This window comes from Desmodus rotundus, chromosome 5, assembly GCF_022682495.2.
Source record: "Desmodus rotundus isolate HL8 chromosome 5, HLdesRot8A.1, whole genome shotgun sequence".
NCBI classification, from domain to species: domain Eukaryota; kingdom Metazoa; phylum Chordata; class Mammalia; order Chiroptera; family Phyllostomidae; genus Desmodus; species Desmodus rotundus.
Window position 1 is genome coordinate 106,267,267 of NC_071391.1, and position 25,717 is coordinate 106,292,983.

Genomic DNA, 25,717 nt, shown 5'->3' on the forward strand with positions numbered 1-25,717 from the left:
GACATTATGCTCACATCACTCCAGACCATGAGTCAGGGTACTGAGTCTATGTTTGGTGGTGGGAAGACCACGGTCCATCTGACCTGTGAAACACAGTGGTTAGGGCTCCCCGATACCCAGCGACTTGCTCAGTGAGCTCTTTGGTCTCTTTCCTTGAGTTTGTCTTTACGCTCTCATTGGCGACAGCCTACGCCTTCCAAAAGCTGCCATTTATTGAATGTTCTTTGTGTGGCAGGCACTGTGTCAGGTACTTCTTAGGAATTGCCTCTAATCCCTGTTAATACATGTGTGTGCAGCAAAGGAGAGGCTGAATCCAAGCTTACCTGGTTTTGAAGCCTGTGTCTTTTCCTGTACACATGCCACTTCTCTGGTTCCCCCTGGGAAAGCCGCTTTGACCGCGGCGTTTTCCAGTTGTTGACAGGGATGGGTTCTCTGCATACGACTGTGAACAAGCATGGAGTAATTTCTCTCAAGTTTTATTTTTTCACAAACTTTAAAGAATTGTATGTTGTATTAACTTTAAACTCTAATAAAATTGACAAGGAGTGACACTCAATCTTTGTTTTGTTTATTGGTTTTCAGAGAAGAGTTAGAGAAGATGAAAAGTGTAATTGAAAATTCAAAGAAAAAAGAGGTTGCTGGGGCCAAATCTCATGTTACTGCTGCAGAGGGGAAGCTTCACAACATGATCGTTGACCTGGATAATGTGGTTCAAAAGGTGTGTTTTCTAGGTCGTTTACAAGTATTTTTTTTACTTCTAAATATAATCCTTTAGCCAGAGGATTTTAAGAATTCAAGAAAATAATAAATTCCTACCATCTCTCTCCCTTTTCCCCTGCAAAAAATTTTAGTTGTTACAAATTTTAAAAACTTGAGTTGGATACCAAGTGGATTGCTGAATATTGTTGATACTTGTTATAATAGTTAACATTTTTGGTCATGATTATGCCCACTTAAGAGAAGTTTTATTTTGTAGCAGATCTTCCGTCTGCACCTGTGATCTGTATGGGCGCGGGCACCGTAGGCCGGGAGAGGGCTTGACGGTGGTGTTTGCACAGTGTTAGAAGGAAACAAAGGCAAGGCTTATGTTCCTTTTTCTGAGCTTTAGTTTTTCTCATGTTTGTTATATATTCCCAACCAAACATAAATAAATAAAGGAATATGACTTCTGTTTTCTTGGAACATGTGTGGTACTTTTGTAAGCTTTAACCACACACCCCTTGTATTTGCTCAGGTTGAAGCAGCTCAGTCTGAGGCTAAGGTGGTGTCTCAGTACCACGAGCTGGTGGTCCAAGCCCGGGATGACTTTAAGCGAGAACTGGACAGCATTACTCCAGAAGTCTCACCAGGGTGGAAGGGGATGAGTAAGTACAACCGAAATGTTGGCTCTTTTCTTTCTCATTTTTTAACAACTAATCGACTAATCTAAACTTGCTTCAGCTCCTTTCACCTAGTCCAAACCTCTCCGGCATGCGTCTTATTTAGGGTACGCAACATTTCGTTTCAGTGATGGCTATGGCAGATAACAGACCCGTGACGGTACTCTCCTGGTTTTAGCCATAGTTTACGCAAGTTCCAGTCAGGGTTTGATTCCATAATCCATGGTTATGGCCTCTGCCACTCAGAACAAAATGTTTTTTGTTTTTGTTTTTTTGGTATCCAAGTGAGTGAGAGGAACATTATAACCTTGATTCTATTAGAATATTATATATATGTAAAATTATTCAAAAGCTTTAGTCCTTTAATAAAAATGTTCATAATGAATTATTTAAGACACCCCTTACTGGTCTGTGATGTATGCATAAGGATGTATGCATAAGTAAAACATGATGAATAGATGGTAAGTGCCACTGTGGGGAAGCGAGGGGGTGTCATTAGCAGTCATCCTGTTGCCAGGATGGGAGAATCGGGTGCAAGTCGTAAAGTGTGAGTATTCCCAGGGGACGTTCCCTTTATTGCTTACAGACTAGTATAGCCTATTTATGTGCCGTGTTAAGACTGACACATTATTTCTCACCTTGTCCATCTTTGTTAGTTTTTCCTTCAACAGTGGGACAGATTTCTAGTCGAGTACCACATTAAGTGGTTGAAATTAAGCGCAGTTTTGGATGAAAATACCTGTCTTTGAACATTTAGGTTCTAAGGGCCGTGCCCAGGATGTTGAGATGCTTACACTGAGAGGCAGGAGACAGGCTGTGGTTCTCCTCTCCTGTCAGGTGTTCACACGGTGGTGCTGTGAGTGTGGTGGGATGTCATCCAGGCTATTTAGAATGTTGTTTTTCTCTTCCTTGCCATGCAATCAGGTGGTCACACTTCTTAGTTTAATTTGTAAGGGTTAAACCCAAATTTAATGTGAGTTCACCGTTTTCAGATTTCCAAAGAAGAAAGATTAATTTCTTAATTATTTGAAATGCTAGAAGAAGCCTGATACTTAGAACAGAGTCAGGACTGTGTCTTAGTGAAATACTTTATAAACTAATGCAAATAGAGGATGTAAATGAGAATTATAGTTTCTATGGAAAAACTAAGTTGATTGCTTTAGCAAAAATAGAGTGCCTGGAAATGAAAACTTTTGATGTCGGTGACTTATTTTCTAAAACGTTAGAATTTACCTTGATTTATATTGTTTTATAGTCTTTTAAAATGTTAGGAAATAAGCTATTATTTTGCTTCCCAATATTAAAATATGCTTTTCAAACCCTGACTGGGTAGCTCAGTTGGTTAGAGCATCATCCCAGTATGCCAAAGTTATGGATTTGATCCCTAGTCAGGATACATATAAGAACCAACTAATGACTTGTGGCCAAGATGGAGGCATAGGTAGACACACTGTGTCTCCCTGCATAACCAAGAGAAGGACAACAACAATTTAAAAACAAAAAACAACCAGAACTGACAGAAAATCGAACTGTATGGAAGTCCGACAACCAAGGAGATGAAGAAGAAACATTCATCCAGACCAGTAGGAGGGGCGGAGATGGGCAGCCGGGACGGAGAGGGCTCGTGGCAAGGTGGCGGCTGGCGAACCAGCAAGGTGGCAGATTGAGGAGTGGGGCAGGCCAGGCTGTAGCTGGCCGGCGAGGCAGCAGCTGGTGGACTGGGTGACGGACCGTGCAACCCAGGGCTCCAGCGAGGGGGAAATAAAGCCTCAAAGCTCTGATTGAAAACACCTGTGGGGGTTGAGGCAGCAGCAGGAGAAACTCCCAGCCTCATAGGACAGTTCATTGGAGAGACCCACAGGGGCCTAGAGTGTACACAAGCCCACCCACCCGGGAATTAGCACCAGAGGGGCCCAGTTTGATTGTGGGTAGCAGAGGGAGTGACTGAAATCTGGCAGAGAGTGGTGCAAGAGCCATTGCTCCCTCTCGGCCCCTCCCCCATGTACAGCGTCACAGCACAGCAACCAGTGTTACCCTGCCCCGGTGAACACCTAAGGCTCCGCCCCTTTATGTAACAGGCACACCAGGACAAAAAAAATGGCACAAATGAAAGAACACTTCAAAGCTCAAGAAAAAAATACAACTAAGCAACGAAGAGATAGCCAACCTATCAGATGCACAGTTCAAAACACTGGTAATCAAGATGCTCACAGAATTGGTTGAATTTGGTCACAGATTAGATGAAAAAATGAAGGCTATGCTAAGTGAAACAAAGGAAAATGTACAGGGAACCAATAGTGATGCGAAGGAAACTGGGACTCAAATCAATGGTGTGGACCAGAAGGAAGAAAGAAACATCCAACCAGAAAAGAATGAAGAAACAAGAATTTGGAAAAATGAGAGGCTTAGGAACCTCCAGGACATCTTTAAACGTTCCAACATCCTAATTATAGGGTTACCAGAAGGAGAAGAGGAAGAGCAAAATATTGACAATTTATTTGAACAAATAATGAAGGAGAACTTCCCTAATCTGGCAAAGGAAATAGACTTCCAGGAAGTCCAGGAAGCTCAGAGAGCCCCAAAGAAGCTGGACCCAAGGAGGAACACACCAAGGCACATCATCATTACATTACCCAAGATGAAAGAGAAGGAGAGAATCTTAGAAGCAGCAAGAGAAAAGGACACAGTTACCTACAAAGGAGTTCCCATTGGACTGTAAAAGCTGATAAAGCTGATTTCCCAAAAGAGACCTTACAGGCAAGAAGGGGCTGGCAAGAAGTATTCCAAGTCATGAAAGGCAAGCTCCTACATCTGAGATTGCTCTATCCAGCAAAGCTTTCATTTGGAATGGAAGGGCAGATAAAGTGCTTCCCAGATATGGTCAAGTTAAAGGAGTTCAGCATCACTAAGCCCTTATTATATGAAATGTTAAAGGGATTTATCTAAGAAAAAGAAGATAAAAAATAGGAACAGTAAAATGACAGCAAACTCAAGGTTAATAACAATCACATCTAAAACAAAAACGAAAGCAAACTAAGTAAACAACTAGAACAGGAACAGAATCACAGAAATGTAGATCACATGGAGGGTTATCAACAGGGGAGTGGGGGCGGGGGGAAGGTACAGAGAATAAGTAGCATAAGTGGTAGGTAGAAAATAGACAGGGGGAGGGTAAGAATAGTGTAGGAAATGTAGAAGCCAAAGAACTTACAAGTATGACCCATGGACATGAACTATAGGGGGGGAATGTGGGAGGGAGGGGGTGGGCAGGATGGAGTGGAGTGAAGGGGGGAAATGGGACAACTGTAATAGCATAATGAATAAAATATATTTTAAAAAATCAACTAATGAATGTATAAATAAGTGGAACAACAAATTGATGTTTCTCTCCCTCACCACCATCTAAAAATCAATAAATAGAAATTAAAAAAAATTTTTTTAATATGCTTTTTCTACTGATTTCTCATTCCTTGTTTTCTTTTGGATATTTCTGCTTAATTATTAATGACTAATAACTTAAATATGTATATTCTTTTTTTAAAGCTGTGTTTCTTTTCTTTTGTAGCTGTTTCTGATCTAGGTGAGTAATTATGTGTCTTTCATGTTTAAAGGCATTTGTTTTGAGTCTTACAAGACTGAAGTCTTTTTGTTTTGCCTATGATTCTTAAACGAAATCATCTAAATAACACTGGGTTGGTCAAAAAGTTTATTTGGTTTTCTTCCATAAGATGGCTGTAGTAGCACGTAGTTGTCTTTAACTTCATTTGAAACCATTTTGTTACATTGGACTGTGACAGCTGTCATATCAGTGTGCAGTTAAAAAAAACTCATCAGAATTGGTGACTTTTTGTGTAGTCATTTTAATATTGAAGATGGAAGAAAATAAACAACATTTTCGGCATATCATGCTGTATTATTTCAAGAAAGCTAAAACCACAACTGAAATGAAAAAAAAAAAATTTGTGCAGTGTATGCTTTCTGTATTTTGCTTTTACAGCCATAATTCTTAAGCTAGGGTAATATATTAGAACGCTCTGGAGTGCGAAATTGGGCAGGGGGTAGGGAGATTCTAATTTAAGCCTAATTAGAATCTTTGGGCGTGAGTATTTTATAAACTCCATGAGTGATTCTGATGGGTAGGTCTGGTTGCACATCACTCACTACCCTGGGTAACACCATCTGTTTTAGAATGAAGGCATCCAAACTCTTATTAGAGAAGAGCCTGAGTTTGAGTTTGAGTTTTAGCAGAAAAGAATCTTTACTTGGATGCCTGTTATGACTAATAGTTAATGTAGAAGTGATTGTATATGAAAGCTTTGTCTTTACAGGCAAAATTACAGTGAGTTGTTAAGCAAGTTTATAATTCAGATTAGAAGTACTGATTTGGGTTCCTGGCAAAGAACTGATGATGTACTTGAAAGCCTAGTGAAATGACTTCACTTGGGATTGAAAACACCCTAGTTGTTGGCCATGAGCTGAGTTTCTGATCGCCCTGGAGAATCTAAGTCTCTTTTCAAACGTTAGCTACTCTTTGCTTTTCTTTATAGCTATTATAGTTAAATTTTGTAATCAATTGAAACAAGGTACCTTGTAGATGTATAGTTTTGGTGAATTAATTAACATTTTAATGTGGTTTTCTGTTTAGCTGACAAGCTGTCTACCGATGATCTGAACTCCCTGGTTGCTCACGCGCATCGACGCATTGACCAGCTGAACCGAGAGCTGGCGGAACAGAAAGCCAAAGAGAAGCAGCACATTGCACTAGCCTTGGAAAAACAAAAGCTGGAAGAAAAGCGGGCCTTTGACTCTGCAGTGGCAAAAGCGTTAGAACGTCACAGGAGTGAGATAGAGGCTGAACAGGACAGAAAGGTAGAAGATATCAGTATGACTGCCTAGCACTTGAAGTGAATCCAACCTTTTTTTTTAAATTATTATTATTATTATTATTTTTAGTTGTGTTTAAAAATTTTTTTATATATTTATTGATTATGCTATTACAGTTGTCCCATTCCCACCCCCCCACTCCACTCCATCCTGCCCACCACCTCCCTCCCACATTCCCCCCTATAGTTCATGTCCATGGGTCATACTTATAAGTTCTTTGGCTTCTACATTTCCTACACTATTCTTACCCTCTCCCTGTCTATTTTCCACCTATCATCTATGCTACTTATTCTCTGTACCTTTCCCCCTCTTTCCCCCTCCCACTCCCCCATTGACAACCCTCCATGTGATCTCCATCTCTATGGTTCTGTTCCTGTTCTAGTTGTTTGCCTAGTTTGCTCTTGTTTTTGTTTTATGTGTGGCCGTTAATAACTGTGAGTTTGCTGTCATTTTTACTGTTCCTTTTTTTGATCTTCTTTTTCTTAGGTAACTCCCTTTAACATTTCATATAATAAGGGCTTGGTGATGATGAACTTCTTTAACTTGACCTTATCTGAGAAGCACTTTATCTTCCCTTCCATTCTAAATGATAGCTTTGCTGGATACAGTAATCTTGGATGTGGGTCCTTGCGTTTAATCTTGGGTAATGTAATGATGATGTGCCTTGGTGTGTTCCTCCTTGGGTCCAGCTTCTTTGGGACTCTCTGAGCTTCCTGGACTTCCTGTAAGTCTATTTCCTTTGCCAGATTAGGGAAGTTCTCCTTCATTATTTGTTCAAATAAGTTTTCAATTTTTTGTTCTTCCTCTTCTCCTTCTGGTACCCCTATAATTTGGATGTTGGAACGTTTCAAGATGTCCTGGAGGTTCCTAAGCCTCTCCTCATTTTTCCGAGTTCTTGTTTCTTCATTCTTTTCTGGTTGGATGTTTCTTTCTTCCTTCTGGTCCACACCCTTGATTTGAATCCCAGTTTCCTTCTCATCACTATTGGTTCCCTGTACATTTTCCTTTGTTTCTCTTAGCATAGGCTCCATTTTTTCATCTGGTTTTCGAATAGATTCAACCAATTCTGTGAGCATCTTGATAACCAGTGTTTTGAACTGTGCATCCGATAGGTTGGCTATCTCTTCCTCGCTTAGTTGTATTTTTTCTGGAGCTTTGAAGTGTTCTGTCATTTGGGCCATTTTTTTTTTTTTTTTGTCTTGCGTGTCTGTTACTTTAAGGGGTGGAGCCTTAGGTGTTTCTGGGGCAGGGTAACGCCGGTCACTGCGCTGTACGTGGGGGAGGGGCCGTGGGGGAGGGGCCAAGAGGGAGCAATGGCGCCCGCTCCACTCTCCACCAGACTCCAATCTTTCACTCCGCTACCCACAATCAAATTGGGCCCCTCTGGTGCTGGTTCCCGAGTGGGTGGGCCTGCGCACGCCCCAGGCCCCTGTGGGTCTCTCCAACGACCTCTCCTGTGAGGCTGGGAGTCTCTCCTGCTGCTGCCCCAACCCCCACGGGCGTTTTCAATCAGAGGTTTGTGGCTTTATTCCCCACCCCCCCCCCCAGCTGGAGCCCTGGGTTGTGAGGTCTGCTTTGCTCCCCGCTGTTCGCCCGGTTTATCTATGCACGAATGTGGGGCTGTGGGGTGCTACCCACTGCTCAGCCTGCCCCGCTCTCCGCCACTCCGAGACCGGCCCTCTCGGTTTATCTGTGCGCCAGTGTGGGGCCGCAGGGTCTGCTAGTGCTCAGACTGCCTGACCCGTTGGTCCCACACTCCGCCAGTCTCGGTCCCGCCACGGCCACGCGAGTCCTCTCTGCCCCAGTGCCTGTCTCCGCCCCTCCTACCGGTCTGGACGAATGTTTATTTTGTATTTCCTTAGTGTCGGACCCCCTTGCCGTTCGATTTTCTGTCAGTTCTGGTTGTGCGAGGAGGCGCAGTGTGTCTACCTACGCCGCCATCTTAGTTCTTGGGTTCCGACCTTTTTTAAAATATGGAAAAACATGAGTTTACTTAAGATTGAGAAAGACTGTTTAGGAAACCCTCCAGTCAAAGTTTGGTTCTCGTTTTCCACAGTTGCATAATATTGCTGTTTCCTATAGTCAGTAGGAGGGCAAATGGAAATACCATGGTTGGTCTACAACAGCCATTTTCAAAATGTGGCTCAGGGACCTTTGGGTCTTCCTAACACCCTTTCAGGAGGCCACATGAGCAAAATTATTTGCAAAATAACCCTAAAGACATTGTTTGCATTTCCTACTCTCATTCTCTCACTAATGTACAATGGAATTGTCAAGAGCTTACATGATGTGTGATGATATCTTTGATCTGGCAGCTCATGGAATATGTGTGTATGTGTATTTTTTTAAGTGAATCTAACTTGATTATCCACTTCTAGAGATAATATCAGCAGTCACTGACTTTAAAATACTAGATGTAAGTCATAGCCACCCACCTCTCAAACGTAGCTTTAGCCCTTGCTCTAGTCAGAACTTCTAGAGAGGGATTAATTGAATCAAGTTACTGTATGTTGAGCAGATGCAGATGTGTCGGAAAGTAAGAAGCTACTACTATCCAGGATTGTCTAGTTTATCCTTTCCCGGTGGAACTGTTGCCCCTCAAAGCAGTACTGAGGGAATCTCTGCTGGTTTCTGAGTATATTTTTCTCTGCCAGTGTTTTTAAGAGTGGATGGAATTGTTCTTTACTCTTCTGTCTGGGCACCTCACGTGTTAAATGGGTGTCTGTAGGCTGACTCGGGAACTATACTACTCATCCTGTTTTCATGCTCTCTCTGCACAGTTGACCACTTGCTTCACCTTGAAATTCTTCCTTTCTTCTTTCACCAGGCCACCACATTTTTCTGGCTTTTGTCCCACCTTGCTGGCCACTCTTTGGCCGCCTCCTTTGCTCAGCCTCTAATACTGGCATGCACTGAAACCTAAACTCCATCTAAACTGTCTCCAAGTGCTCCTGTGGCTTAGAAGTATAAGTGTTACCTGTCGCTTAAGATATTTATGTTGCTAGCTCCGACATCTGCCTTGGCTTCTAGTTGCCTGTGTAGCCGCTGACTAGATGTCTCCAGCTAGATTTTCAGTAGTTGTTTCCAACTCAACAAACTCAAAACACTTCTTCATTTTCTCCAGTTGGTCTCTTCGTTCTTCCCTCAGCTTGTTTCTCTCACAGTAAAACTCCATCTACTCAGTTCCTCAGGCAAGAAATCATTCTTAGTTGTTCCTCCATCAACTTGCACATCCAGGCCAGTGACAGATTCCACCAGTTCTGCATCCAAAGTAAATCCCAAGTCTGTTCACTCTTCTCTTTCTCCATTCCCACTGCCTTAGTCCGGAGTATTATCTTAACAGTTTCCATGTTTTCATACTCATCTTTCTGTATCTTATCCACACAGGCAAGTGGTCCTTATAAATCATTCAGACTGGACACTAGGCTGCTGAAAATTCTCCAGAGTGCCCACTGCATTTACCATACAATCAAGATTTTTAACCCATACCAAAGGCCTCTTGAGCTTATTCCTGTTCGTAGTGAACCAGGTTTCCCTTCCTTCCCTTGCTTACCAGGGGTCCTGGTTTTGTTTTGTTCTGAGGCGGGGTACCTTGACTACAGCTTTTTCCTTGGGGGTCTTTTCTCTGCCTGGTACATTGTTCTGGTCCCTCACTTTTCACCTCAGCAAGGCCATTTCTACCACTTCAGTCTAAAGTAGGGCCTCTGTGTCACCTTCTGTCATCACGCCCTACTTATTTTCTTAAAGACAAGTATCACAGTCCGAGATGTCCATTTTGTTTATTATCTTATCGCATCCAAGCATATAGCAGCTCCCGCCTGGCACAGGGCTCACAGGTCATAAATATTCATGCGCTGACAAACTGTATCTGCTTACGAATTACATTGTTTCTGAGAATAGGCGAGTTCATGAATTGTAGGTAATCGGTGTTAAAGAATTCTTAGTATGATCCGTGGGTAATTGTTAGGCAAGGCTTTTCATAGTTTTGGTTATTTGGCCCATGATGAATCTAAATTTATATAAAATAAACAGTTTCAGTTTTCTTTGTTTAAAAGAAAGGGTGTTTAGCAACTGCCAGATACCTATTAGTTGTCTTAACAGTTCTTCACAGTAGGCTTTATTATTCACAGATGAGAAAACGGAGACCTGAGAAAATAAATAATTTCCCCGGGGTCACACAGATGGTTGTGGTGAAGCTGCATTTGATCCCAAGCCTCCGTAGTGGTTTTTCCCCATGACTGGAACACGTTAATTCTCAAGGGAGAGGAAGTGATTGGGGAAATGACGGAGTTTGCTCTGTGTGGGAGGCAGCGTGGTAATGTGGAAGAAACACAAATTCTGGAGCCACAGAGACCACCGTTTGAAATCTGATTTTTGCCACAACTGCGTGACCTTGTTTGAGTCACCTTTCAATGTTCAACTTTCTGATTCATGTCAGAAGAAGAAGTAAAAACTGTGATGGCGTGCATGGCACATCCTAGGGGATCGGGACTGTTCCCCTAGGGAGCAGCAGTGGAGGCTGCTGTCGCCACCGTTACTAGTTTTCTCTTTTTCCAAAAGCGCGGGTGGAGAACTGGGAACTAATCCTGACTGTTGCACAGGTAGAGGAAGTCAGAGATGCCATGGAGAATGAAATGAGAACCCAGCTTCGCCGGCAGGCCGCTGCCCACACTGATCACTTGCGAGATGTCCTCCGGGCGCAGGAACAGGAACTGAAACATGAGTTTGAACAGGTGAGCACCGGTTGTAACGCACTGACTCCCCTTCAGCCTCCCTCTGCCCTTTCTATTCAAAGTGGTCCCTCCTTCCCTTTGAGCGTGCTTTGTACGTCATTCTCTCTGAGGACATGGAAGGCCGGGCCGATTTCTAATGGTACCTACCCTTGAAGTGGGGCTTTTGTATATATGCAAAACTGCTCCCTTTTCCCCTAAAGGTGTAGCTGTACTGATCTGGTGTGTTTTGTGTCTGTGTCCTGTCTTTGGAGCCTTCACAGCTTTAAGGAGGGTTGGTGCATGGGGTTTCAGGGGCGCAGGCATTAATACTTGACACAACATAATCGAAGAACAAGCTCATTCAGCCAGTGCATGAGCACCTAAGTGCCAGGCGGGGCCGCTGTTCGCTGAAGTGCACTGGTGCTCAAAGCAGACCGTCGGGCAGAAACAAGGAAACAAGACGGACGTCTCAGATCGTGATACTTGTTTTTAAGAAAACAAATAGGGCACTGTGAGAGAATTGACCCCGCTTTGTCTCCGTAACTCCTGTGAGTGGTGTGGTAGTTCCTAGATTTTTGTGTCTCAGGAAACTTCCAAGAGAGGTTAAGTTTGGATACCTTCAGTCATAACTAGTTTCTACTCAGCAAGTCATTTATGATATACTAACTTACTGTTTTATCTCACAAGAAGGGAATGAGGTTTTTCACATAAGAAAGTCTTCCAGAAAATTGAAATTTATGCCAATAGGCATTTTACTTTAAATTCTATTTGATGGGTGTTTTTCTGAGAAAAATGAGTAGGAGACTCTTAAGTAGAGGATATTGAATACAATTTAATTGTGTTTGCATGGCGGTACAGTTACTTTCTAAAGTTGGTATTTTTCTCACTTTAATAGCCTTCTTTCTTCTGCTAGTCCGCCTCCTGTAATATTAGCCTCCGTTAGTAACTTCACAGAGAGTCACACATCAGGTACGCGTTTAAGGAAATTTTGATTCCGTACGGTAAATGTAATTTTCCGTACATGTAAAGTGGGTGGTTCGTGAGAACCGTTTTGAGGTTTTAAAGGCCCTCTTTCCTTTTGGAGGCAAGCAGTTGCTACAAGACTTTAGGGTCCCGATAAGTGACGTTCATGAGGTAGTGTCGCTCTTTCTGTACACTATTTCTGTTTTACTTCAGGATCTGTCCGAGAAACTCGCCGAGCAAGAATTACAGTACCGTCGGCTCAGTCAAGAGCAAGTTGACAACTTCACTCTGGACATAAACACTGCGTATGCCAGACTGAGAGGGATCGAGCAGGCTGTTCAGAGTGAGTACATGGGCCCCTGAGATGATTTATTCAGCCCAGCTTCTTAGAGTAGTAGTACTTCCTTGTTACGAGGGTTATGGGATGTGTGCATTGGCATCGGGGCGTAGAGAAGCCGACATCACTCTAATAAACTTTATTCATTTCTTAGAAACTTAGCTCCGGGTTTGGTAAATTTGGAACATAGAGAGATATGAGAGGATATTTAAGAGAATCTAAAAATTAAATCTAAGTAAGTTGAAGTTTTACTCCTTAATTGTGACAGACATGAGGTCACCATTTACAAGGCAGTTTACCCAACCCTTTCTGTTATGTCTCATGTGTCCCGAGTGGAGAAGAGGTCAGCGTGGTCTCACGCTAGCCCCCGGGCTGTGCTGACCTGCCCCGCTCTGTCGGTGGAGGGCTGTCTGGAGGCAGTGAGTTGCCGGACAGTAGTTACGCTGAGGCCTCGGTGAGCAGCATTGAAAAGGAATGTCTTAACAATGAAGATGTTGATAGAATGGGTTTCTGTGGGGTGTTATGGAATCTTTTTGTCAGGGTAAAAATAAGTAGTCTCTTAAGTTTATTTGAAGTCTTCCATCCCTTTTCAGGAAGTTTCTGATGGCCTTAGCATAAGTCTTAGCCTGACTTAACTGTTTCCTTCTCAAACATTTCTGCGGATAAATACGTCTGAGTTAGATGCCCTCCACTGTCCTAGACGTCAGAGAGAGAGAAGGGGGACTCGGCTGTGCTTGTGCGGGTGCATACACTCTCTCGGCTGTCTCCGTGGCCTTATTAGGACACACCAGTGCTCCTCAAATACGGTGTGGCTTGTTGCCTCACGTAAGAGGGAAGGGCACTCCAGAAATAAGTGGTCGGATGGGGCTGGGAGAGGCTCTTTGTGGCCCCCTCTTCCTCATGTGCGGATTTCACTTACTGAAGGTACATCAGTTCTCTGGATGTATGAGGAGGATGTATAGTCAAATGGAAAGAAAAATGTTCTTCTCTGCCTTGTTTTCTTTGTAGGTCATGCAGTTGCTGAAGAGGAGGCCAGGAAAGCCCACCAGCTCTGGCTGTCGGTGGAGGCGTTGAAGTACAGCATGAAGACGGCATCTGCAGATCGGCCCACTGTTCCGCTGCGCAGTGCAGTCGAGGCCATCAGAGCCACCTGTTCTGATAGTGAATTTGCCCAAGCTTTAACCGCAGCCATCCCTCCAGAGTCCCTGACCCGTGGGGTGTACAGTGAAGAGACCCTTAGAGTCCGTTTCTATGTAGTCCAGAAATTGGCCCGAAGGGTAGCGATGATCGATGAGACCAGAAATAGCTTATACCAATACTTCCTCTCCTACTTGCAGTCCCTGCTCCTATTCCCGCCTCAGCAACTGAAGCCACCAGTGGAGCTCTGCCCTGAGGATATGAACACGTTTAAATTACTATCATATGCCTCCTATTGCATTGAGCATGGGGATCTGGAGCTGGCAGCAAAGTTTGTCAATCAGCTGAAAGGAGAGTCCAGACGAGTGGCTCAGGACTGGCTGAAGGAAGCCCGGATGACTCTAGAAACTAAACAGGTAGTGGAGATCCTGACAGCGTACGCCAGCGCTGTGGGAATAGGAACCACCCAAGTGCAGCAGGAGTAAGGCCTGGGGAGAGCTTTGTAACATCCTAGTTCCTGTCACAGGAAATCAGTAACGATACATGAAGGGTTTGCAGCAGGGTGTCAGAATTGTCTAGAAAGGAGCAGGTTACAAATGCTGTTCTAAATGTTAACACCTGTTGCATTTATATTATTTCCACTTGCTATCATGTCATTGAACTTCAGGAGTACTTTCTCTGCAACTTGTGTAACATTTTCCGTTTTTCAGGTTTTACTGATCAGGCTTGTGAGCCAATCAAAATAATACCTGTGATCCCTATTCCTATTGATTTTGCCCTTGCAGCAAACCGAATAAAACAAAAAGATGAAAACTGAGTAGCTTATCCCTTTTCAAAAAAGTACCATTTCTAGCTTGTGTGTATAGAAAATTTCCCTGAGAAGCTGCAGCAGCGCAAGTAGGCGGTACTGGGCACTCCGATTCCAGGCTGTGGATTGGGTCCCAGAAGTCCGAGGGCTGTTCTTGGCTTTGAAGGTTGTGATGAACTGATTCCTGCTGGTCAAACTCAAGAGTGATGTACAAGCTAAAATGCCAAATATATTTACGGTTGGAGTTAGATCATTCTAGTGATCCAGAGGCATTGGAAACAGTATGTATCCCAAATGTTTTTACTGCTGCCATAGGAAGAAATTACTCATTTTGGGACTGACCACACATACACAACACACCACTGCTGCCACAGCCACCCCCCCAACCACTGATTCCCCTGCGCACCTATTTGAAGTGTGGGGGTGCTGAGCCTAGCACCTTAAAGGGACTGAGTAATTTTGTGGTATTTATGAACTGATTGCCAAAAACCCAGAGAACTCTCTTACTTAGTTTCCTTCTCTGAAGATTAGGACAATTGCCATATCATGTAAACATTAACAAATTCATTTACTTTTTACTCCATGAAAATACTGTCAATTTTCCCCCCCAAACTCTAATTTTCTGTTGGGGGTTTGTGTTCACAAGGAGATTGTTGAGGCAGTTTTTCTTGAGCAACGTATCTGCCCATATGAAAAGAGGGAGGGGGTTCTATATTACATTCCTGGAAGTACACCAGCTCCTGAACTTGCATTGTTATATTCAAGTCTGTGTGACACTTGACCTTGTCATTTCATTTGGGGATCCATTGGTCCATTTTGGCCTAGTTTGATGTTAATACTCCTTACATTCCTCCTAAGTGGGTTATTTTATTTACTTAATCTTCTTGAGGACATTGATTATTTTTATTTTCTTTAGAGAAAGGTTGAAGAGAGGAGAGAAAAAACATTGATGTTCGAAGTATACATTGATCTGTTGTCTCTTGCACGCCCCCAACCTGGGACCTGGCCCACAACACAGGCATTTGTCCCCACCCGGAATTGAACCAGTGACCTTTTGGTTCACAGGATGAAGCCCGACACAGAGCCACACCAGCAGGGTTCCATTGATTTTTAGAGCAGAAGGGAGAGAGAGACATCAATTGGTTCCCTCCTGGGACTCATCCGCCACAATCAGGGGCTGAATCTGCAACCTAGGTATGTGCCCTGATGGGAATTGAACCTGCAGTATTTTGGTGCATTGAATGATGCTCCAACCAACTGAGATGAGCCACACAGCCAGGGCCTAAGTGGATTCTTAATACAACAAAATACAGTGGTACCTTAGTACTCTTCATTATTCATTCCGGAACTCGTGATGAGTGCCAAAACCTGACTGTACATGCAGTTTCTGTGATTGGAACACATTGTGTAATGTCCTTAATTTCTGTAGGTAGAGGCACTCTTGGCACCTGTGGGCTGTTAAGTTTTTACTAGAAGATAATGAAGCTGTTCTAAATTCAACTTTTTTTTTTATACCTTTGGAATGGCATGAAATTGCAAAGCTGACTACGTGCCTATTTGTCATATTAGAAGTGTTTGTAATTTCTGTGTTACTTGTGAAATATGTAAAATACAAGGAAATCTAAATTTTTGTAGGATCCTGGGAATAACTAACTTCCTTCAGGTGTGATTATCTGAACTGACAAGTAAGCAACACTGAGTGGTTTATGTTAGTGCTGTGAATCAAAATAACGTGTTTCCAACTTTAGCACTTTCTTTAGCAGACCTCCCCACCCCCATTGCAAATGGGAAAACAGGATGATTTTGGAAAGGGGACTCTTGCCCAGGCTTTGATTTTCCTAACTCGCACCTAGTAAGGCTGAATCTTCCTGAGTCTTCCTGAGATGTCACTTAGCAACCCTTGAGGCCTTTACTTTGGCCTCAAGAGCCTTTACCTGGGTTCTCAGTTCTACTTCAAGGAGGTGTAACCCTGGACAGCAGGGACAGGGAGCCTCACTTCAGCAAGTGCTAAGTTACACCTCTGCTACCCGACTTGAAGCCAAATTATCCTTCTTGTTTGCATTAGCTCAAACTATTTTAGTCTTAAATTGGGCACCTCACTGCCTCCCTCCTGAGTGCTACAGAACATTTTAAACTCATGCCTCCAGATTTAAATTCAAATTCTGATCTTTGCTTTAATATTCTTTAAAGCCAATACTGTTACAAGTTAAAATGTAATCTTAGGCACACTACTTATATATTCCTTAGTATTATGAACTCAGACCTTCTGCTCTTAACAGACTTCTGGATAAAAGCAGTTTCCAAGTCCCAAATGAGTTGTCCAATCAGTTTTAAAACAGCTTGCTTGAACTCAGTGCAGAACAACTGATAATTTGACATAAAAGGGAAGCTAAAAGGATTAAATACCAAGCAAATCACTCTTTACTGGGCCCAGTGGTCACCATTGCCCCAAACTAAGGCTAAGCTTCCCTGGTTTCCTTCCTGTCGATGCATTTAAGGTGCCCTGAGGTCAGGGGTGGAACATGAGAAAGCAAAGGAGGGGAAGGAAAGGATCACCAGGCCACTCTGCTCTTTCCCACGTAGGACGGTGATGTGGCCTCACTGGCTTGTTAGTTTGAGCTAGCTGTACAGATACTTCCCTGGGGTCTTCAGGAACAGGAGGGCGTCCTGGGGGGATTAATTGTAAGGCAAAAGCCAGTGGAGGTGTCATTCCATTTATGTGCGAACAGACTACACTGGTATCAGTGGCAAAGCTTAGGTTTTCTTGGCAATAAATTCATCGTGACCTTTATTCCTCTTGGACACTCCATTTCCAAGAGTAAATCTCGCTGAGTTCTGTGAATTTTTCTTGGGCTTTATTATCTCTAGCAGTACTGATTCTTCTACAGACATCACAGCTACACAGGTCTGTTGAACAGCATTCTTTTATAAGTTAGGTTCCTTCATTTCCTACTTTGTGTCCCTTACATGTTATCATCCTATGTCCTAGAGTGGGATTTGAAGTTCTGTAGCTGTTAAAAACAGCTGCGTACCACCCATGCCAAAGTCCACTACAAACCCACAGGACGCCAGTTCAGATGTATCCCCCATGAGCTCCACAGCTGCAAAGCACTCGGGTGAAGATTCAGCTAGGGCTTGGCAAGGGGAGGAGCGTACCCTCCTCAGTGAGAACTTGGCCAGGAAGAGGCATTTGCAGGTGGCCAAGAATGAAGAGGAAAGCGGCTGAGTTAACAAGAGGCTTCCAGGTAGCAGCAGCTTCTTCTTGGAAGTTGTAAACCGAGATCAAAAGGCTAATCTGCCCAATGTCCTTTTGCTCATTTGCTTTGATATGTAAAGGGGCTAATGGAGCAATGCACATGAATGTATCAAGCAGCTAACTTCTGTAACCCCCACCCTCCTCTTATCCCTCAATTAGATGTCTTAAACTGACATTCTAGGAGAAAATACATACCAACACTCAGATTTCTGAAGCCACATGAATGGTTCCCATCGTAGTGAGGATGGTAAATGGAGATGGGAACAGACACCAATACAATACAGAAGCCCCAAAATATTAATCCTGGAGGGGAATGATGAGGCTGTTGTTCTGCAGAGAACTTCTGGGGTACTCAGTAGTCTGGGAATCAGAATAGCAAAGCAGCCTGAGGTAAGGAACCCCTTGTGAAGGTAAGAATGCTCCTGCAAAACTCACAAGCTCAAGTCAGCTTTCAGTACCATCTACAAGTCAAGATGGTAAGAGACAAGTGGAGGCTCTTGACCAGCCTGACTACTAGCAACACAGTCACGTCGTTTCAGTCCTGTCAGCATGAGCCCTCACCTGGACACTGTAAATGTAACACAAGACGGGAGAGAATGGGGGGAGGAAACACTTTTGTGCAAGCCCCAAGTCCAGTGGGAAGACTATGGCAAAGGCTAATATAAAGATGATTGGGCCCCGGCTGGTGTGGCTTGGTTGGGCATTGCCCAACAAACCGAAAGGTTGTGGATTCAATTCCCAGTCAGGGCACGTGCCTGGGTTGTGGGTTCAGCGCCCATTTAGGGTGCCTTGTGAGAGGCAACCTACTGATGTTCTCTCTCACGTCACTAGTTCTCTCCCTCTTTTCCTCTCCCATCCCATCTCTGGAATCAAAAAAACAAAACAATGGGAATGCATATATATCATTAATTACAATATTTATTTACAGCCTTCATTTTCCCAGCTGTGCAGCCATAACTCCCACCATTGTCATTTGGTTCTAAGCTGTACAATTTTTCCCACATAAATATCTGTGAAATTAGGATAGTTTTGACCCCAAATCAATTGTGTCATAATTGTATGCAAACCTCCTTTAGACACCTTCTGTAAAATAAGGAAGTACCAGCATCATAGCATCAGCCAAACATAAAGCTCAAGTTCAGAACGGGAGGGCGAACCACACTGACGGCAGCGTGAAGTTGGTGGGCAAACACCGCACGTGCGCAGAGCTTATGCTGAAACCAGGAGTATCCACAGAACTGAAAATGGTGCTGCTCTGTATGAAGGATAAACCTGGAGTGGATGGTTTAGTAAGCATCAAATAAGGAACTGAACCTTAAAATAAGCCAGCGTTGTATCAACTGTATTTCAAAGTTCACCAAATCTATGTTCTCGCTTAATTCATATCACAGTTAAATATTAACATCTCATGCTAGGCCACAGCTGCTCCTGATTGGCCCACTTTTATTTGCCTTCACTGATGTCACGGTCGCTGTCACTGCTGCTGTCGCTATCGCTGTCAGAGGCCAATGCCGTCAGGTGTCCCAGGGCTTCCCTGTAAGGAAAAGAAACCGGAGAGTTACACTCTCAAGTCTTGCGGTGGGGATCCTGCAGGTTCACTACATTAACAAAGGAAAGGTTCCAACAGCCAAGTTTATAGGCCTCCCCGATTTATGTAACAAATGAAATAATTGTTGAATCAATACATCCTGACTTTTTGCAAAGAAAGGGAATTCAGGGGGTAGAAAGCTACACACATTTGAGTGGGCACATTCAAATTTGACCATGCAAATGGTCTGCTCCATTTCTGTAACTTTCTTTCAATGGTGACAATACAGTAGCCACTTACTTTTGTTCCTGACTGAGAGCAAAGTCAGCCATAACCCTCCGGGTGAGGCCCTCACAAACAGGCAGGCTGAAGGCCGTCGCCAGCTTCACTATCTCAATGGCCTGGGTGGGGCTGTTGGATGCTTTTGCACTGTCCATAAACTCATCCAACAACTCATTTCTGTAAAAGAAAGGCAAAATATCAACATTCCTCAACTAAACCCCTAACCCCCTCAGCCAGGTGTGCACGCAAAATCTAGCATTTTTGAAAGTTTAGTCATAAAATCAACTAGCTTTGGAGGCAAAGTTGCAGAGTCTAAACCTGAAAAGGACAAAGAGAAAATAAACACCATTTACTGTGCTTTTACTGAGAGCCTATGCAATGTAAGCCCCGTGTTGTGATCAGTGAACACAGATAATAAATCAATGTTTGCCTCAGATGCCCTACCAGGGCGTCCAACCTTTTGGTGTCTCTGGGCCACACTAGAAGAAGAATTGCACTGGCCCACACATTAAACACATGGTAACACATAATCACACAAAAAAAATCTCAGTATTTTAAGTAAATTTACGATCTTGTGTTGGGCCACATACACAGCCATCCTGAGCCGCACGATGCCCATGGGACCCAGGCTGGACACCCCTGCTAGGTGGTGGGTGTGATGGTCCATTTGCTGGCCTATCAGAACAGTGCCCGGCTGCCATGGCCGAGGTGTGTGAAGAAATTCCAATCACCCCGCGGTATGAGTTAAGCCCATGCAGCTAATTCCGAGATGTACCCAGGCAGGCCTGTTAACTCCCAACTTACCTAGGGATCTTATTATGCTTCCTGAAAAGCCCCAACATTTTCCTGTTCAAGACAAGATAGGAGAAGATTATGAACACTAACAGAACTGAAGGCAGTGCAGTGACCTGTCCTCCTGCACTCAGATCAACCGTCCTTCCTAACGACAGTGCAAGCTCCGGAAGACGCGTAGCCCTGTCTTCACAGCATAACCACCTCCGGTGCCTCATCCTCCTGCTCCCTCCTGCACCTGTGCTGCGTCCACAGGCCAGTATGATCTGCTGCCAGGGTGCCCCTCTCCAGAGGATCACTTCAGGCCTTCCAGGGAGGTGACGTCCTGTGCGCAGCTGGAGGACGGGGATGCAACACAGCACGTGTGGCTCTTTCCTCTCTTACCATCAGTGTGAGGTCAGTGCGTCCTAAAACTACGTGACGAAGAGCAGGCTCAGATTGAGGCATCAGTCTCATGCATGTGCTCGCCACCATCCTGCCACATGCAGGACGAGGGAGAAACACACACATTCAGCTCCCATGACTCAGCTGAGGTCCGTACCCCTGCGCCAATCATCACAGCCTGATCCACAGCACGTGTGCCTCCACTGCCCGAGGTAACACACCTGAGCGTCAGGTGTTTCGATACAAGTACCGTGGCAGGACCTGTGTACGACTCCCACTCCTGAGACCAGTTCCTGGAGACAGCGAACAGCCACCTGGACTGGCAACTGCATATTCAAAATCAGTTCCTTTCCTGCGCTGAAGAAATCGTGTACAAGTGTGCCCTACTCACTGACTCTCAGAACTAAACACTACCTTCCAAAACAAAACAGCGGAACCACCCAACTGGGCCGGTTCTACAAAGTCATCTTTTGCTGACTCCTCTGCTTTTGGAAAAGTGAGTAGGCGTCAGGTGTCCACTCACAAACACGAACAATTAAGAGCGGCAAAAGCAGAGACAGGTTCTAGTCAAGGCCATGTTTAGTACATTCTGGTAAATGCCAGCTTCTTGAAATCCAAGTACACTTTCCACATTTTAAGCTTGGTGGTAAGAGAGCACCCACAATAAAATACTTAATAAACCAAATGCCCGTAACACTTCCAAAAATAAAATTCTTTGATCACTTTGTTTGAATGGACAGACAAGTGCTTACTTGCCCAGATACAGAAAACAAAAAGGTCATTAATGGAAAGAAATTAGCCCACTGAACCATGTTCTCTTAAATCATGTACAATATGGCCTTCTTCCAAAAGTTCTTTTCAGTTTTTTTTGGAGTTCCCGTAGAAAACTCATGTGTTTCCTGATAAACCATACATTACAAAGCCAAATTGAGAAACTCTACAGACCAGGGTAAAAATGTTCTCTGAAACCCAAGTGCACGCTTCTAACTTACACTGTGACATTCTACTCACCAGGCTTCCTGGGTTCTGCCGGCCCGTAGGAAGAGGACAGCTATGCAGTTCAGAGAGCCGGCTGGACAGCCGGGGGCGGTCTGCCTGTCGTCTTGACTTTCATAAGTAGACTTGATATCCGCAGCACAGTCAGCAAACGCCACCTGAAGCTGAGAGGCTGTGGGAGTCAGCAGAACCGCTAACTGGTTTTATGAGAACTTAAGTTCAGGAGACTACACAGGACCAGTAAAAGGTTTTGAGCCAAGCACTTTACCATTTGAACGCATCACATATGTAGTAGCACACACGCAGTAATACAGTAAATGTGAAATGGTAAAAAATAAGGCATCCTGCCTTGGGGGGAACCATGGGTTCTCTTTCTAGGCAGGTATTTTTAATGCAAGCTGCTATAGTCAGGACAAAAAATGCTATTCTCATGTTGCTTGCTTTGGACTGCAGGAGGGAATGTGACTTTAGACATGGTATTCTGCTAATGGTTGTATGTTTAGATGTGCAATTTAAATCTGGGTTTAGATGGCAGAATTCTCCACAATGACAGAGGAAAGCAGGGAAGTTATCCCCACAGGGCCCTCAGTAGTAGGGGATATACTTTATTTTTTAAAGATTTTATTTATCTTTAGAGAAAGGGAAGGGAGGGAGAAAGAGAGGGAGAGAAATATCGATATGCGAGAGATACACTGATGGGTTGTCTATCGTACACCCCCACCTGGCTGGGGACCTGGCCCACAACCCAGGCACACGCTCTGACTGAGAATCGGACCGGCGACCTTCAGGTTTGCAGGCTGTGCTCAGTCCACTGAGCCACACCAGCCAGGGCAAGGACGTCCCCTTCAGTACACATCTAACAAAAGCAATGAAACTCGGGTGTCGATACAACCCTACCTCTGGTGGGTGCTGATCCCTTGCCATGAGCATCAGAATCTCTTCTTTCAGGTCATTGCGAAAAGTGTGACCATATTCTTTACTATCTTGAAACAAAAAAAGAATGTAGTGAGAAGTGATCGCCCTGATGTAAAACTCTGGCTGACCTTCACCTCCTGTCAGCTGTCATCCATACTTTTTAGTTGAGTGAAAACAAGTGGCTGGTATCACCTATTCAAGGTTTATTTCAGGGTTCCAGAAAACCAGCAGGATGCTTTGAGGTCAGAGTAAATGAAAGAGCAGAGAGCCAATGCTGCTCTCAGTCAAGTGCAAACCCAGCACCCACACTGCACTTGAGCTGCCGCCAGCTCTGAATGGTAGGATCCTGTTTCACTGCATTTGCGGGTTGTGACCTTTTATATGTACTAGTGCAGTCTTATGAAGAAGGAGTAGGGCAGGGCTAAGTCTCAGTGTCTCAGATACGGAGACTTGCGGCAGACAGAAACTGCCTTTCTGATCAGTCCCCTAGGGGAAAAGATACAGCATCTTCTGCAGCCCATTTATGCACATACGTAAACCCACAGTCAGGCCTGTTTCTCAGAAATGTCAGTATCACTCACTGGGCAGCAATTGAACCACAGTGACGGAACATGGTAGAAAGGAACAGGCTTTGGGGTTTGAGACCTGAGTTTATATTTAGGGCATGCCACTTAATTAGCACTGATTCTCATCTTCCCTCAGCAGGAGCACAAAACCTACACCCTTTTCCTGTTACTAAGGAACTAAGGCCATCTTAAATACATTTTCACTCATGCAATTTAACATGCAATGCAAGCAAGCGGTTTTGAAGCAGACCTCAACTAACACAGTCAACTTATTCAACAGCGGAGCTTTCATCCCTAACAACGTCAACATGTTTGCTGACTGAAATGCAGGACGATGAAGTGACGTGGGCCTGGACTCCTGAGCTGAAACCGACCTTTCCAAATTTGAGGAATCACTTCCAGCCTGTTGGCCACATCCAGTGCTCGGAGAAGATCTATCAATACTTGGGAATGAGGAAGGAAGACCTGATGAAGAGAAATACAAACATATTTTTAAAACATTACTCAGCAAAAACACCGAAAAAGACATGTATAGTGATACATGGTGATCAATCGTCTTACTGAAGGTATGAGGTCCTTATACCATTTCAAGGTGACATCAATGTGTTCCATCAGACAAAGCAAACTGAAGAACTTGGAACTATAACGAAGGGGAAAGTACGTTTAGTCTAAGTTTACACATTACAAACAATTTCAAGTTACAGGGGGCCATGATTAACCCAGGAGGTGCTAACTGTGTTTCCTCGACTTCCCAATTAATACCTTCTTATTCTCAACCAGTCATTCAGGACCACCTCCTCAGTACACTCTCGTGTGGCGGGAAGCAGACAGTAAACATCGTGCTCATTGTAAAGCACTGCATGTGAAGAAAGCATCTGGGCACACAGGACAATCACCATGTACCTAGTAAGCTAACTCAAGTTCTTGTTTTTATCTGCCTGAAGGCAAACCCATTTAAGAAGTCTCAGGGTGCTCCACTATCTCCATCTTTAAGATCAAAAGAGACTGTGATAAAATCTTTATGGACCCTTGCTGCTATAAATTAAAAAATGTAAAATAGGAAGGCACACAGGAAAAAGGTATGTGGATTTAAAGTGTAACCGAGAAACTCATCCTGGCCCATCAGTTCTACCACTGCTTAAATTCCCCAGTGTCCGTTACCGTGCACTGCTCAGCCAGGGAGGGGCATGCTGCCTGCAATCAGGTGCCAAGGGAGGGCCACCAACAGCCTCCCACTTGCAGAATCAACTAATGGTGGCCTAAGAGTATTCCGTCGAGGCCAAAGGACAAAGTTCCAACACACTTACTAATAGAAGTTACGCCGCTGACCGGGTCCAATGAACTTCCAGTTGTCACCAGTGTTTAAAAGGCCATGTACTTGGTAAGCAAGTTCTAGATCTTTGAGAGAGGAGCACTGAAAATTTGTTAGTAAGCATCACTCTTATGAGATCCTTCACAGGCAAACGGTGGCTCATTACATTACAAAAACGTATAGGTACTTGTGGGAACATTTATGCTAATTTAACATATTACTGATTGACAACAAATGAGTTACAAGAAATTGGGGGGGAAAACCCCCAAAACAAACCCTCATGTTCTGTGAAATTTAAAGCAAAATGATTTTGCTCTAGTAATTATAATTTAGAAATCCTGCAAAACACTTGGTCATGTGCATGAGACAGAGGGAGCGCTCCCTCCCGCATCAGCGTACGAGCAAAAACCCCAGGAAATGGCTGTGAAACCCAGCCCCAGGAGAAATAAGGAAACTGTAGTCCTCCCCCACCCCATGAAATCCTGCACTCGGCCAACAAACGCGGCACCACAGCAATGTGTCTGTGTGTGCATGTTTATACCCAGGGGAAAACCCCCAACAGGACACAAACTAAACTGGAAAGCAGTTATCCTTAGGGATAGGATATGCTGACTATTTCTGAAGCTGCTTGAAATTTTCCCTGTATTAGCATGATAAAATGAAAACCAAAATTAAACACGATCAATTTTAAAAGCTACCTATAGACAAATATGAAATACTCTAAAATCTTATCTGGACAAAGGTACGAGAAAAGGCCAAAGCCAATGAATACAGTAGAGGAAGGGTGGGGAAGTTATGTGATTTAGTACAGGTTCTGGAGAAAGAAGAAAAGAGCGACCAACGTCAACAGAGGAGTAAATGGCAGAATCAGGCAGAGGCCCCACCCCTCACTCCCAGGGACAGAGAAATTCAGGAACTGGATGAAAGGAAAACGGGAAACAGCCGTTAAACTACAGATGGTACTTACGACTCTCATGGCTGATTGAAAAAACATATCTGAAAATGAAAAGTCACAAGAGCTTTAGTTACCCTAGACAAAATTTTCTATCTTCATGTCAGTAACATTAACACAATTCCTGGCAATAATACTAGTAATGTATAAGATAAACCTAAAGGAATAAAACCTCAAGCTGAGAGGAAATATACAGCAAAGTGCTATAGGCATTTTGGCTTTCTCAGAATAATCACCCAAAAGATGACTAAGCTAAAGCAAACCCTGTCCCCGTAACAAGGCCTCTGGTGACCTGCGGTCAGGAAACAAGCTCTCTGTACACACCGTCGTCTGGGTCCTGTGGGGAAAACTTCTTTCCCGCTAATTCACTCATGATGTCATAGATCACGAAGGATGATCCTTTTGAAGGGCTTTCTGCAGAGCAAGTGAATAATGTTTATCATGAGTCCACTCCCAATGGAGACTTTTCCCTTCCTCCTTAGTCCTTCACAGCTCGACACTGACTGAAGTAGCC

General features: G+C 43.9%; 2 protein-coding genes and 1 non-coding gene across 14 annotated transcripts in view; 1 reads left to right on the forward strand and 2 right to left on the reverse strand.

Annotated features, from left to right (window-relative positions):
- IMMT (inner membrane mitochondrial protein) overlaps positions 1-14,229 on the forward strand; it is a 39,955-nt gene extending 25,726 nt beyond the window's left edge. For 7 of the 11 annotated variants that reach the window (XM_024558515.3, XM_024558519.3, XM_024558517.3 and 4 more), the window contains 7 exons: positions 583-718; positions 1,235-1,364; positions 4,945-4,959; positions 6,025-6,248; positions 10,865-10,996; positions 12,152-12,281; positions 13,284-14,229. In XM_024558515.3, coding sequence (XP_024414283.1) covers positions 583-718; positions 1,235-1,364; positions 4,945-4,959; positions 6,025-6,248; positions 10,865-10,996; positions 12,152-12,281; positions 13,284-13,897 — 1,381 coding nt within the window. In that variant the 3' untranslated portion in view covers positions 13,898-14,229. The remainder of the gene's footprint in view (positions 1-582; positions 719-1,234; positions 1,365-4,944; positions 4,960-6,024; positions 6,249-10,864; positions 10,997-12,151; positions 12,282-13,283) is intronic. The other 4 variants (XM_024558516.3, XM_053924101.1, XM_071221527.1 and 1 more) reach the window with 1 other exon arrangement.
- A 4,145-nt stretch (positions 14,230-18,374) lies between these two features.
- Positions 18,375-25,717, reverse strand: part of PTCD3 (pentatricopeptide repeat domain 3) — a 28,486-nt gene continuing 21,143 nt past the window's right edge. For both annotated transcript variants that reach the window (XM_045193816.2, XM_024558481.3), the window contains 10 exons: positions 25,528-25,617; positions 25,219-25,247; positions 24,247-24,353; positions 23,501-23,579; positions 23,314-23,404; positions 22,356-22,441; positions 21,474-21,622; positions 20,091-20,132; positions 19,305-19,463; positions 18,375-19,010 (listed from right to left, as the gene is read on the reverse strand). In XM_045193816.2, coding sequence (XP_045049751.2) covers positions 18,920-19,010; positions 19,305-19,463; positions 20,091-20,132; positions 21,474-21,622; positions 22,356-22,441; positions 23,314-23,404; positions 23,501-23,579; positions 24,247-24,353; positions 25,219-25,247; positions 25,528-25,617 — 923 coding nt within the window. In that variant the 3' untranslated portion in view covers positions 18,375-18,919. The remainder of the gene's footprint in view (positions 19,011-19,304; positions 19,464-20,090; positions 20,133-21,473; positions 21,623-22,355; positions 22,442-23,313; positions 23,405-23,500; positions 23,580-24,246; positions 24,354-25,218; positions 25,248-25,527; positions 25,618-25,717) is intronic.
- On the reverse strand, positions 20,507-20,643 carry LOC112303154 (small nucleolar RNA SNORD94). Its single transcript, XR_002974633.1, has one exon. It is a non-coding gene; the product is annotated as a small nucleolar RNA SNORD94 (small nucleolar RNA).